Source organism: Dama dama, chromosome 19 (assembly GCF_033118175.1).
Source record: "Dama dama isolate Ldn47 chromosome 19, ASM3311817v1, whole genome shotgun sequence".
Lineage (NCBI taxonomy): Eukaryota > Metazoa > Chordata > Mammalia > Artiodactyla > Cervidae > Dama > Dama dama.
The window spans coordinates 77829036-77842361 of record NC_083699.1 but is presented as its reverse complement, the minus strand read 5'-3'; the positions used below and the strand labels follow the sequence as shown (position 1 = coordinate 77842361).

The window sequence follows — 13326 nt, the reverse complement described above, 5'->3', positions numbered from 1 at the left end:
TGGGTGACTGGCATCAGGATTTTCAGAACTGCTCTTCCTTCCAAAAACAAACCTTCTGCTCGCTGACATTGAAAGTGCATTTTCCACATATCTAAATCCTGTACCCCTTGGAATTATGAAGAGTGACAAATCTGTGATGATCTCTGTGCTTCCTACTTGGACTATCTTGTCATCTGTCCTTTCTTTCCCTCCTTGGCGGGGCTTGGAGCCCTGACCCAGCCTGCCTTTCTCCTTTGCTCCACTAGGTGGCCCTGGGAGCTCTCAGATATCTGCCAGGCATTCAGACAGGTGAATGAATCTCATTGGCTCAGAGGAAGCATGATGCCACCCGGCAGCCCTTTTTAAGAGAAAAGCCAGAGCGGGGAGCAGCGACCCCTGAGCAGTGCTCTCCGTGTGGCCGGTGGGGATACGGAGCTGCCCGTTGTTACAGCATCATGAGTGAGGTGAGTGGGGCTTCCACTCTGGGAGGGAAACCTGGGGGTGAGATGGGGCAAAGTTACACTCAGAAAATGTGAAGGTCTTCCGAGTGGTGAGAGCACATCGACCCTGGAGCTATTTACCTGGAAGACTGACTCTGTTCCTATCTGGGTTTGCATGGCAAGTGCAAAAATTGGTTAAGTTGCAACTTTTACAAATTCAAAATGAAAGGGATTCATTGTTTGCTTCTGATTGAATTGTGAGTTGGAAAGTGCTTTGGGATTTAGACCTCAGGAGAGAAGGCTGAGTGAGTGTTTTTTAGTCTCTTGCAAAGATTTGTCCTCTTGCAGTGTGTGGGTCTTCACATGTCTTCCTCGATGGGTACCTTTCAGAATGTGAGCAGGCTGGCCATCTGGTGAAAGTCAGCCTCGGAAGAGAAGCAAGGGAAGGTTTGCATTGCTTGGTCCTGTGGAAACCTTGCCTGTACAAACTACATCTGCAGTTAATCAGAATAAAACCAGGAGAGAAATGCAAGTCCAATGAACCACAAAAAATCTGTGTGTATGGGTGTGTGGGTCTAACATGGGAGAGACCCTGGGGGAAGAGGGGCTACAGTTTTCAACTGAAAGTCACTGCGCTGCATCTGTTTACGCAGAGGAGAGTTTGTTGGGGGGCAAACTGAATGTTCACTGTATTTTTAAAAAGATTGTATTCTCTGTCATTACAAAAAGGCAGATTTGGTATTGTATGTATAACATCACCTTCTAATTTTCACTTGGTAACCAAGACAAATCCACTTTCATTTCCTTTTGGTTGGCACTTAAATCGTTACTTTTTAGATCTTTTATTTTGTCTGTCTTCTTTTTTTTAACAGACGGGTGAACATTTTTTGGAAATCTACAGTAAAATTAGCAACTTCAAAAATAAAGTGCCTCTTTCCTGCTTTCATATGTCTAATGGGTGACTTTTGATATAAAGGATTGTCTGCAATGCAGGAGACCTGGGTTTGATCCCTGGGTTGGGAAGATCCCCGGAGAAGGGAATGGCAACCCACTCCAGTATTTCTTGCCTGGAAAATCCCACGGACAAAGGAGCCTGGTGGGCTACAGTCTATGGGTTCACAAACAGTCGGACATGACTGAATGACTTACATATATATACATACATATATGTATATATATACAGTAAAATTACCAACTTCAGCAATAAAATGCCTCTTTCCTGGTTTCATTTCTCTGATGGGTGACTTTTGATATAAGCATGACAGGAAGACGGAGCAGGCAAAGCGTTATGAGATTTAGGAACTGGGTTTGGGATGGAGCCAAGGGCAAGGAAGAGGGCAAGTATGGGTGGAAGAGGGGAAGGCAGAGTTATTCCAGTAGCAACAATGGTGACTGCCATGGCAGCTCCTGTTTGCCCAGCATCCTTAGAACCAAGCGGGGTACCTAGTTGTCTTATTTGAACTTCCTTACAACCCCGTGAATTAGAATAGAATTACCATGTGCGTGCTAAGTTGCTTCAGTCATGTCTGACTCTGCGAGACACTATGGACTGCAGCCTTCCAGGCTCCTCTGTCCATGAGATTCTCCAGGCAAGAATACTGGAGTGAGTTGCCGTGCTCTCCTCCAGGGGATCTTCCCGACTGAAGGTCTTATGTCTCCCGCATTGGCATGGGGGTCCTTCACCACTAGTGCCATATGGGAATAAATGGGTGCTGTTATGATTCCCAATTGATGGATGAGGAGACTGAGGCACAGGTCAAGATCAGTTGGCTCAAAGCTACCAGCTTGTGAAGGGTCGAGTCAGGACTTGGGTGGGTCTTGATGTCCAAACGGCACATGGAATTTCCTGGTCCATGTGAATGATGGGTGCCAGAGAAGGAGAAAGAGGTGGAGGGTGGGGGTGAGGGTGGGGGGCGAGGCCAGGAAGCTGGGCCTTCTGGTCCTGAATGCTCACATGAGGGGCTTTCTGCAGACTCAACAGAGATTCCAGAAGCTTCTCTGTTTGCACCAGCTCATCTTGCTTGCGAACAGCAGGAACAACTGTGTGGAGTGGGGTTTTTATATACAACTTAATAGGTTCATGTAGAAGGGCTTGGAAACTGTGCAGCCACGATCCTCCCTGTGTTCGATCAGGTTGGCTAAAGGGGACTCTTCAGGAGTGGGGAACTTTCCGCTGGTTCTCCCCTCTGGCTGTCACTCCATCTTCAGCAGAGCCTCCTTGCTCAGCATCTGGAGCTTTCTAGAATGCCTCAGCTTGGTGGTGGTCACTTAACTGTGGGTCCTCAGGGAGACAGCAAGTATCCCAGAGCTCACCCATCATTAGGATCACAACCTCATTTCTGCTGAACCTGTAATTAGGGCAGTTCTGCAGCCACAGCCCTGCCCCCCAGCATCCGTCAGATGCCTTGCCGGGCTGGTCCAAGAACTCTGCCTCCTTCCTTTAATGTTGATAAAATCCCACAGCGTCTCACACCTTGACCTCCCTTTGCTGCCACCTGCCTCAATCCAGCTCCCCCACCTTCCTCCTTCCCACGCGGGTTCCCTGCTCGGGTCACGTGCAGCCCCGTCCTCTGGGTGACCAGCTCCCTAGCTCATCTCCCAGTTTCTCGGGAGTGTTCTCTTCGGAGAGTGGGAATTGGTCCTTTGACTCAAACTTAAATCTACTTAACACATTTAATAAAGTTGAACAGAAGCTCCTTTTTGGGTAGAGGACTGGATCTCCCCTCCCTTCTCAAGCTTGTCTTTAGTTAGATGAATTTCATGTGGCTCCCGCTTTTAATAACTCTCAGGCGGGTGTGGATTTCAAATGATCATTTACTTACCCACGTAACTAATTACCCCATAGAGCCAAAGCAGTGGATTTTCTCAGACTTTCCTATGACTTTGGGTTTTATTTGAGGCTGATGGGCACCTCATTCCTGCTCCAGATGTTCAGGTTTATCTCCTGCTCTGGAAATTCTGAGGTTCACAGCTGGGCTGGGAGGAGAGGCTACCCAATGGCTAAATGCTCCCCGGAGTGGGCTCTCTGAGTTCTTGCAGCCTTTCATGAGGGGATTGAACCTACAGCTTGCTTCAAATTGGGTGACTTTAGGACAACGCAACATCTTCTTTTTCCCTTTTGACAATGCTTTATGGGGGAAATGGCGTGTGATTGAAAAGAGCAGCTCACGTGTAGCAAGGCAAGTAAAGTCCAAATTTAGGGCAACGTGACAGAGAGGAGGTGGTTGGCGGGGGTGTCTAATTTGCATTTCGGTATTAAAGTGTGTCAGAGGTGCCTAGAGCAATTACGCGATGAGCTGCAAGATTACTTAGCAGGGATGAAGATGCAGGCTTAGGTACATTTGCTGGATCAGAAATCCTAACCACCACGGCTGAAGTTTACAAAATGCATTCTCATCTTTCCCCACCGGATTTCCCACACAGGGGGAAGGAAAAGGCTCCCTTCGTTTAGTGACCTAACAATACCATTTGAAATAAGTTCTGCCAATGATGACAGTCAGTCATCATTGCATTTCTCATGCAGGTGTCTTTTTAAGTTGCTTTTCAAAAGAACTGATTTAGTAGAGCCAGGAGCAAGAATGTAACGTATAGCGGCACATGTTTGGAGAGTGGCTTTGCAAAATGACACGTTCTTTTTGTGAGGCGGTAGGGTGTTCCCCACTGCATAATACATCCTTGACAGCTGTGAAACCCCTTTGGGAAAGTGTTCTCCTGACCCTTTCATGTTGCTGTTTACGGTCTCTTTCCTAGCATCGGCTTTGGTGGGATGTTGCAATTTGGTGCCAGGTTTCTGGGCTTTTCTCCCATCTAGACATTGGCCATGACAAAAGGACTGCACTGTCCAGGCCTGATTTGAAGACAATGAGGAATTAAAAGGGCAAATCTTTAAACCCTCATTTGTATCCCAGGTGGCGCTGGTGGTAAAGAACCTTCCTGTCAATGCAGGAGACGTAAAAGAAGCAGGTTCGAGTCCTGGGTTGGGAAGATCCCCTGGAGAAGGAAATGGTAAACCACTTCAGTATTCTTGCCTGGAAAATTCCACGGACAGAGGAGCCTGGAAGGCTACAGTTCTTGGGGTCACAAAGAGTTGGACATGACTGAGCAACAGACATACGCAGTGTGGCCTTAGCACTGAATCAGAAGCTACTTGTCTGGTACACTAAATCTCTGAAGCAAGAAGCAAGCAGTGAATAGCACTGTTTTGGAAAGAGACTGCAAGGGGGAAACTATGCCGCTTATATCAGGGGTAAAGAGGATGGGCAAGACATGACTTTATTTTTCAAAGGTAGCCATTGGTTTAAAATTTGCATATGACACTGGTTTAGGGTTTACCTAACCAGCATTCAGGGTAATTAATCCTTTGGAGAGAGAAATAGTAAGATGAAACAGGTCTAAAGTGAAAATTAGCATAGTTGTGTTTCCTATGATGTAATAGTAAGCTGAAACAGATGCCAATGTGTGAGTAATAGATTTGCAAGGAATTGTATAATTTAGACCAGCTAAGTACAGATACTGAGGATACCTGCATAAAATGTGGATTTTGCAACTGGCTCCAAAGGCTTAACAAGAAAAGGCCAAATGAAAATTCAACCTCTTAGGCAATTTTAATCTCATTTGGGGATGGCCCTGCAGCTGAGATACAGGAAGACCCAGCAAGATGCATATAGTTTTGCTGGATCATAGAATGATAGATGTTCTAACTGGGGACATTAGGTCTAGAAAGACTCCAATTACAACTTGGGTCTGAGGCTCAACATTTCCTAAGTAGGAAGAGGCCAGTGAAGCAAGAAAGTGTGTTTGTTGGGCTGATGATGGTAATGGATTGCTCTAAGATTGATTTCCCCAATCCTGCATTTCATTAACGGAGGCTGTGGGATTAAGAAGTCTCCTTGTTTTTCTCTCTTGAATTCTAAGAATGGCAGAATACAAGATGTATGATATTTTTTAGAAAGAGAAATTGAATAAATGACTCACAATTAGAGGTTTAGTGGAATAATGTGATCAAGATGAAGAGGAAACATGGGCTTTTGTAATGGAAAGTGCCTTGAATTTATGATGAACACGTTCTCTGCATTATTTTTAAAAATTCTAATTTCTGCTCTCAGAACTCTGTCAGAAGTGTTGTCAGAGGTGGAAGGCATTCACAGTTTGTTTGGGTTTTTTCTGTTCTTGGTTCACTGGGCACACCGGACTGTTTGAACATCTGAATAACATCATGAACCCAAGCTTGGGGCTTTCCATTAATTTAGAATGACTTTCTAGAAAAGGCTTCAGAGTGGGGAAAAGAAAGATTTTAGGGGAATGCATATGCACAGGTTTATATTGTATTTGATATTTTTATAAAACAGTGCATTAAAGATCATGCTGTTAGAGTGCTATCTTAATCTGTCTGGACTGCTGTAATAAAATACCACAGACTGAGTGGCTTATAAAAAATAGAAATTTATTGCTCACAGTGATGGAGGCTGGTAGTCTGAGATCAGGGTGTTGGCATCCTCAGGTGATGGGTCTCTTCTGGGTTGCAGATTTCCCACCGTATCCTTACCTGGTGGAAGGGGCAAGGGAGTCCTCTGGGGTCTTTTTGATAAAGGCACTAATTCCATTTATGGGCTTCGCAGGTGGCTCGGCAGTAAAAGAATCCACTTGCAATGCAGGCAAGAATACTGGAGTGGGTTGCCATGGTCCTTAGAGCGTCCCTATTATACTGGGGTGTTTAAATATGGCTATTAAATCCTTGGGCTTCCCAGGTGGCACTAGAGGTAAAGAATCCGCCTGCCAATGCAGGAGACACAGAAGATGTGGGTTCTATCCCTGGGTTGGGATGATCCTCTGGAGAAGGAAATGGCAACCCATTCCAGTATTCTTATCTGGAAAATCCCATGGACAGAGGAGCCTGTCAGGCTATAGTCCATGGGGTTGCAAAGAATCAGACACGGCTTAGCAACTGAACAACAAACTGACAAAATCTCAAAATCTCATTCATGAGGGCTCCAACCTCACAACCTAGTCAGCTCCTAATGCCATCACCTTTAGGTGTTATGACTGCAACATTTGAATTTTGGCAGGACACAAACATTCAGACCATAGCTAGTATGCGCTGCGTTTTTTTTTTTTTTTTTTTTTTTGCTTTTTTACTCCACTTGGATTTAATGAAAGTGCCCAGAGACCGTCCCCACCTCGGGAGCCACAGTATGTTCCAATGAGGGACACTCCACTCTGTTCCCCCAGAAGCTTCAAAGTACCTAATGCGGGTTGCGGCTTCAGGACACAGCAAGGTGTCCCTCTGAACGTTAAGCCAGGCTCAGAGCAGACAAGTCACTCCTGAGTCCCCCATGCTACTCTGACAGCCCTAAACCAGCCCCACGCTGAGACTACACAGCATCTCTCAGTACTCACTGGGTGAAAAGATGACCCCTCAACTCTGTATTAGAGTTATCCTACCTGGACTGTGAACTTTCTGATGTCATCCACAGACCCAGATCCTGGTTTGGCACTTGGGGATGTTCAGTTACTGGATGAAATCAGATCAAATGGCTTTTGGGGTGTGGATTTATCAGTTATTATAACTAACAGACCAGTACCCTGTTTTCTAACTGTTGAGATTTGTGGTCTGGGTAGATTTGGAAAGAAAAATTTCTCTCTTTTGTTCTTTACCTCCAGGTTTGAAACCTGTGTTTGCCATTTAAATCCTTTTAAATTGGAAATGGGTGCATTGTTATACATGTCAAATAAACGCTTTCATGGCTGGCAAAGAAAATGAGAAAAAATCAGAAGAATCTCAATAGAAAGAACTCTTGACATTTGGGAAAATGTCAAGGAAAATAGGGAGCTGACGGAAGAATGGAGAATTCTAATATCCTTCAGTTTGGGGCTTTTCTCCATTGAAACTATTTTGCTGCAGATAAGGTCTGTGAAATTCAGACAAAAGCGATGATAGCCCAAGGTGGCAGAGCTCACTTCTACCTTGAAGAAGGCCCATTGTATTGAAATAGAAAACCAATTTGACAGTTAGGGGTTAAGGGTGAATAAGAAATAGTCCAAACTGATCTTTAGTAAGTTAGCTCCATACGCCCAATCATAGCCAAACCATAAATTCTGGAATATTGTTGAAGGCACATTATAGAATACAGAAAGCAAGCTGCATATTTAAATATTATAATTAATACTAAAAATGAAGCCCCAATGTTAATATTAAATAAAACAAATAGTTCAATTATAGTTGCATATTCATACCATAATAGTTAATGGAGTGCCAATGTTAATATTGATTAAAACAAATATTTTAATTGTAGTTGTGTGTTTACATTTTTCAGAGTACTTTATATTTGAAATAGGAATATAGGACAATTCATATGCAAAATACATCAATTCATATTTGTTCTCCTGGAAGCTGAACGTTGAATTGTGAATCCAGGACACTGTGCAGTCTATGGGGTCTGCATCCATTTTCCTATATTCCTCACTCATAAACCACTTATCATTCTTCCAGTCTTTGGAATGAAGTGAGGTATAAATAATGAATGGCAAAATGCTGTTCATTTGATTTAATATAGGTGCCTTTTGGGTATGGATACATGGATGTATCAGATGGCACTGTGGTAAAGAATTCTCCTGCCAGTGTACAAGGTGCAAAAGACGTGGGTTCAATCCTGGGTTGGGAAGATCCGCTGGGATAGGAAATGGCACTCCTCTCCAGTATTCTAGTCTGGAAAATCCCACGGACAGAGGAGCCTTGCGGGCTACAGTCCATGGGGTCACAAAGAGTTGGACACGAATGAGCACACACACGAGAATGTTGTATAGCTCATCGTTCTGTGTCATAAGCCAAACAAGCTTGCCACACCCATCAAAGGACCAGACCTATAAACCAGCATCTATTTCAGGGTTGTTTAACATGAACAACGAGTTACCCATTTCAGGCATCAATCTGCTTGAATGTCATTTGTGCCTTGCAAATTGCCCTACATTTATGCTTCAGAATCTCACTGAAATACTTCTCATTCATTTTTGAAAGGGAAATGCATGGCCATATTTATAACATTGTCCATGGAAAAATCAATCACCCACTAAATGCCATTATTTTCTATTTTACTCTCAAACTGCCACTTTATAAATAAAAGGAAGACAAAGTAGAATCATAAAACAGGAAGGTAATCATCCACAGATTGAAAATGGCCTTTCAGGACATCTAAGGGGAAGAAGCCAAAAAATATGAAATGATGGAACTTTCAAATGGGGCCGTTTTCATACCATAATGGAGCTATAACGGAGAACAGGGGGTCCTTTTCTCTGAGTGGCTTTCCCTCTCCAGTTTGAGGACAATGGTGGGTTTTCCAAGACTGAAATATGTCAAGTCATCCATACCGCAATCTTTCGCCCAATGGCCTGGAATGTCTTCTGCATGTTAGTGTTTTTAATACTTGTTTGTGATGATTTGACAGGTGAGTTTGTATCTGGGTTGACCAGAGACCATGCTTTTCCAGCTAGTACAATCCAAAGCTGCTGTGGAATGACTCAGCAAAAGAGATGGTCATCTGCCCCCATAATACTACACCTGTGCCATGGCCAAAGTTCTAATGAAGTGGCTAGTTACTTTGCTGTTGTCTTTGGTTATCTATTTTAAATATAGAAGTGTGTCCCAAATATAGAAGTCAATCCCAAACTCCCAATTTACTCTTCCTCCAACCCTATCCTCTTGGTAACCATTCAGTTCAGTTCAGTTACTCAGTCCTGTCTGACTCTTTGCGACTCCCGGAGCTTGCTCAAATTCGTGTCCATCGAGTTGGTGATGCCATCCAACCATCTCATCTTCTGTCATCCCCTTTTCCTGCCTTCAGTCTTTCCTAGCATCAGAGTCTTTTCCAATGAGTCAGTTCTTCACATCAGGTGGGCAAAGTATTGGAGCTTCAGCTTCAACATCAGTCCTTCCAATGAATATTCAAGACTGATTTCCTTTAGGATTGACTGGTTTGATTTCCTTGCAATCCAAGAGACTCTCAAGAGTCTTCTCAGTAACCATAAGCTCATATTATATTTTAATTTTATGCAATGCCTGAGAAGAGAACACCAGAGATTGACAATAGACTACTCATTAACATTGATCTTAGCCAAACAGGGAGTAAAGATAAAGAAATAAGTTCTTTCCTATTCTCAAGATCTTTTTTGAAAATTTTTTTAGCCAATCACTTTTCTGTACACCATGTGGCTAAGTTCCAATGTTTAAAAACTAATTTATAAATAACACTTATTTTAATTTAGGATTCTTAGGTATCAGTTCAGCTCAGTCATTCAGTCATGTCTGACTCTTTGTGACCCCATGGACTGTAGCACACCAGGCCTCCCTGTCCATCATCAACTCCTGGAGTTTACTCAAACTCATATCCATTGAATTGGTGATGCCATCCAACCATCTCATCCTCTGTAATCCCCTTCTCCTCCTGCTTTCAATCTTTCCCAGCATCAGGATCTTTTCAGATGAGTCAGCTGTTTGCATCAGGTGGCCAAAGAACTGGAGTTTCAGCTTCAACATCAGTCCTTCCAATAAACAGTCAGGACTGATCTCTTTTAGGATGGACTCGTTGGATCTCCTTGTAGCACAAAGGACTCTCAAGAGTCTTCTCCAACACCACAGTTCAAAAGCATCAATTCTTCTGTGCTTATCTTTCTTTATAGTCCAACTCTCACATCCATATATGACCACTGGAAAAGCTATAGCTTTAACTAGACAGACCTTTGTTGGCAAAGTAATGTCTCTGCTTTTAATATGCTGTCTAGGTTGGTCATAGCTTTTCTTCCAAGGAGCAGGTGTCTTTTAATTTCATGGCTGCAGTCACCATCTGCAGTGATTTGGGAGCCCCCAAAATTAAAGTCTGTCACTGTTTCCACTGTTTCTCCATCTATTTGCCATGAAGTGATGGGACCGGATGCCATGATCTTAGTTTTCTGAATGTTGAGCTTTAGGCCAACTTTTTCACTCTCTTCTTTCACTTTCATCAAGAGGCTCTTTAGTTCTTCACTTTCTGCCATAAGGGTGGTGCCATCTGCATATCTGAGGTTATTGATATTTCTCCCAGCAATCTTGATTCCAGCTTGTGCTTCATTCAACCCAGAGTTTCTAATGATGTACTCTGCATATAAATTAAATAAGCAGGGTGACAATATACAGCCTTGATGTACTCCTTTGCCAATTCAGAACCAGTCTGTTGTTCCCTGTCCAGTTCTAACTGTTGCTTCGTGACCTATCGTTTCCTTATTAGGTAGTATTCACTGTTTCCTTGATGCTCACTCTTGGTCTAGTGGTTAGGATTTGGCTATCCCACTGCTGTGGCCAGGGTTTGATTCCTGGTCAAGGAAAACTATTTTCCTGGGCTTCCCAGGTGGCACTAGTGGTAAAGAGCCCACCTGCCAGTGCAGGAGACATAAGAAACATGGGCTCAGTCCCTGGGTTGGGAAGATCCTCTGGAGAAGGAAGTGGGCAACCCACTCCACTATTCTTGCCTGGAGAATCCCTTGGACTGAGGAGCCTTGTGGGCTACAGTCCACAGGATTGCAAAGAGTTGCATGCGACTGAAGAGACTTAGCATGCACTGTTTAATTATGAGTTGTTAGGAAATTATCACTTTATTTTCTTGAGCATGGCAAGATGGCTAATTGTATGTAGGCTTTTCTTTTTTACATTTCCTCATATATGTTTGAGGAGCAAAAGATCCCCTGAGGTCATAAATTGGTCAAATTGTGAGCCTGAGAACATTCAATATGGTGGTCTCCTCATTTGGGAGGGTGAGACATCAGTAGTAGACAGGTGTTGACACAAACCTGCCTACATCCAAGATGGAGGCGCATGTTGAGCCCTCTTTGAGAATCCTCTTATTTCATGTGTCTCAAAGAGCTATAGATGGAAATGCAACAAGCAAAACTTCAAACCGTTATGCTATATGAACTCCTTCCTGACATAGTTCAAGGTGGTTTTGAAATGATTCTGTTCTCTCCCTAGTGAAACTATTGCTATCCTGTCTTTCATTTCTTTGACTTTTCCACTGTTAGCTGTTGGTATTCTAATAATAACCATCCACAAGTGTTCAAAGTAACACTCAAAAAGCTTATCAGCTTCTGGGAAACCATCTCTGCAGCCCTCCTGTGGATCCATGACAGAGCAATGGAATGGTGTCCATGGTGACCGTGGGTATCCCTCCTCAAGGAGGGTAGTCTTCAAAGGTTTTGACAGTGCATTCTCTCAGGAAAAAGGTTGGAGCGTGCATTCACAATAATTTTTTACTTACTTATTTTATAATAATTTATCCAGTATTCTTGCCTGAGAAATTCCATGGACAAAGGAGCCTGGTGGGCTACAGTCCTTGGGGTCGCAAGAGTCAGACATGACTGAGTGACTTTCACTTCACTTAATGCATGCTTATGTGCTCATATAGTAAGTGCAACTATAAAACATACAAAAATAAACCTTAAAATGAACAAGAATATGATGAGATAAACTAGATATTTTGTTAATCATGATGGATGGCTTTATTAACCCTAATCAGGATTTCCAAGTACCATATATACTTGTGAGAGGTAATTGCTGGCGTAAAGTATAAAAATCTTTCATTCAAATAGTGTTGTTAACTGCACTTCTTTTGAGCTGAATTTGTTGATTGTGTTTTTAAGCTCATGTTGGCACTTGTGAAGACATTCTGATAGAAGAATGGTTAGGTAGCAATTCCACTGTTTCTTTTTGCTGGCAGTATCAATATTATCTTCAATCTGTGAAAATTTTATGTAGGAATTTTTTTTATTCCGGTAGAGAATACATATCATAAAATTTACCATCTTACTCATTTTCAAGTGTATAATTCTGCAGTGTTGTCTATCTACATTATTGTGAAGCAGATCTCCAACTTTCTCATCTTGTAAAACTGAAATTCTACCCTTTAAACATCTCCCCCTTTCCCTTCCTCTCTCCCCTGTTAACCAGCTTTCTGCTTTCTCTATGAGTGAATTTGACTACTTTAAGCACCACATAGAAGTGTAATTATACAATGTTTTTTTTTTGTGACAGGCTTGTTTTACTTATCATCATGTCCTCAGGTTCCTCTATGTTGTACCGTGACTATGCAGGAATTTTTAAAGACACTTACCCACTATGGGGGGATTAGGTTGGTTAACGGTAAACTGTATAAATATAAATCCTCTTACCAGAGCACAAGGAACTGCATTGCAACACATAGTGCTATTCAGAGAGCAATTCAAGAGTAAGGGTGTTGTAGAAAGCAAACTCATGGTTACCAGAGGGGAAAGCGGGGTGAGAGTGATATATTAGGAGCTTAGGATTAACAGATACACACTACTATATATAAAAGAGGTAAACAACAAGGTCCCATTGTATAGCACAGGGAACTACATTCAATATCTCATAATATTGAAAAGATTCTGAAACAATATAACAGACACCCACCCACCCACACACACACACACACACACACACACACACACACAATATATATATAGTAGTGGTAAAGAACCTGCTCCACTCCAGTACTCTTGCCACTCCAGTATTCTTGCTTGGAGGATCCCATGAACAGAGGAGCCTGGCAGGCTACGGTCCATAGGGTTGCAAAGAGTCAAACCTGACTGAAGCAACTTATGTCTGAATCACTTTGTTGTACATATGAAACTAACATAACATTGTAAATCAACTATACTTCAATTTGGGCTTCCCTTGTGGCTCAGCTGGTAAAGAATATCCCTGCAATGAGGGAGACCTGGGTTTGATCCCTGGGTTGGGAAGATCCCCTGGAGAAGGGAAAGGCTACCCACTTCAGTATTCTGGCCTGGAGAGTTCCATGGACTGTATAGTCCTTGGAGTCACAGAGAGTCAGACACAACTGAGCAACTTTCACTTTCACACTTCAAT

General features: G+C 42.8%; 1 protein-coding gene across 1 annotated transcript in view; it reads left to right on the top strand.

Annotated features, from left to right (window-relative positions):
• The first annotated feature begins 339 nt into the window (after positions 1-339).
• The window catches only part of PCP4 (Purkinje cell protein 4), a 65679-nt gene continuing 52692 nt past the window's right edge, over positions 340-13326 (top strand). The window contains exon 1 of the mRNA XM_061167993.1: positions 340-443. Coding sequence (XP_061023976.1) covers positions 435-443 — 9 coding nt within the window. The 5' untranslated portion in view covers positions 340-434. The remainder of the gene's footprint in view (positions 444-13326) is intronic.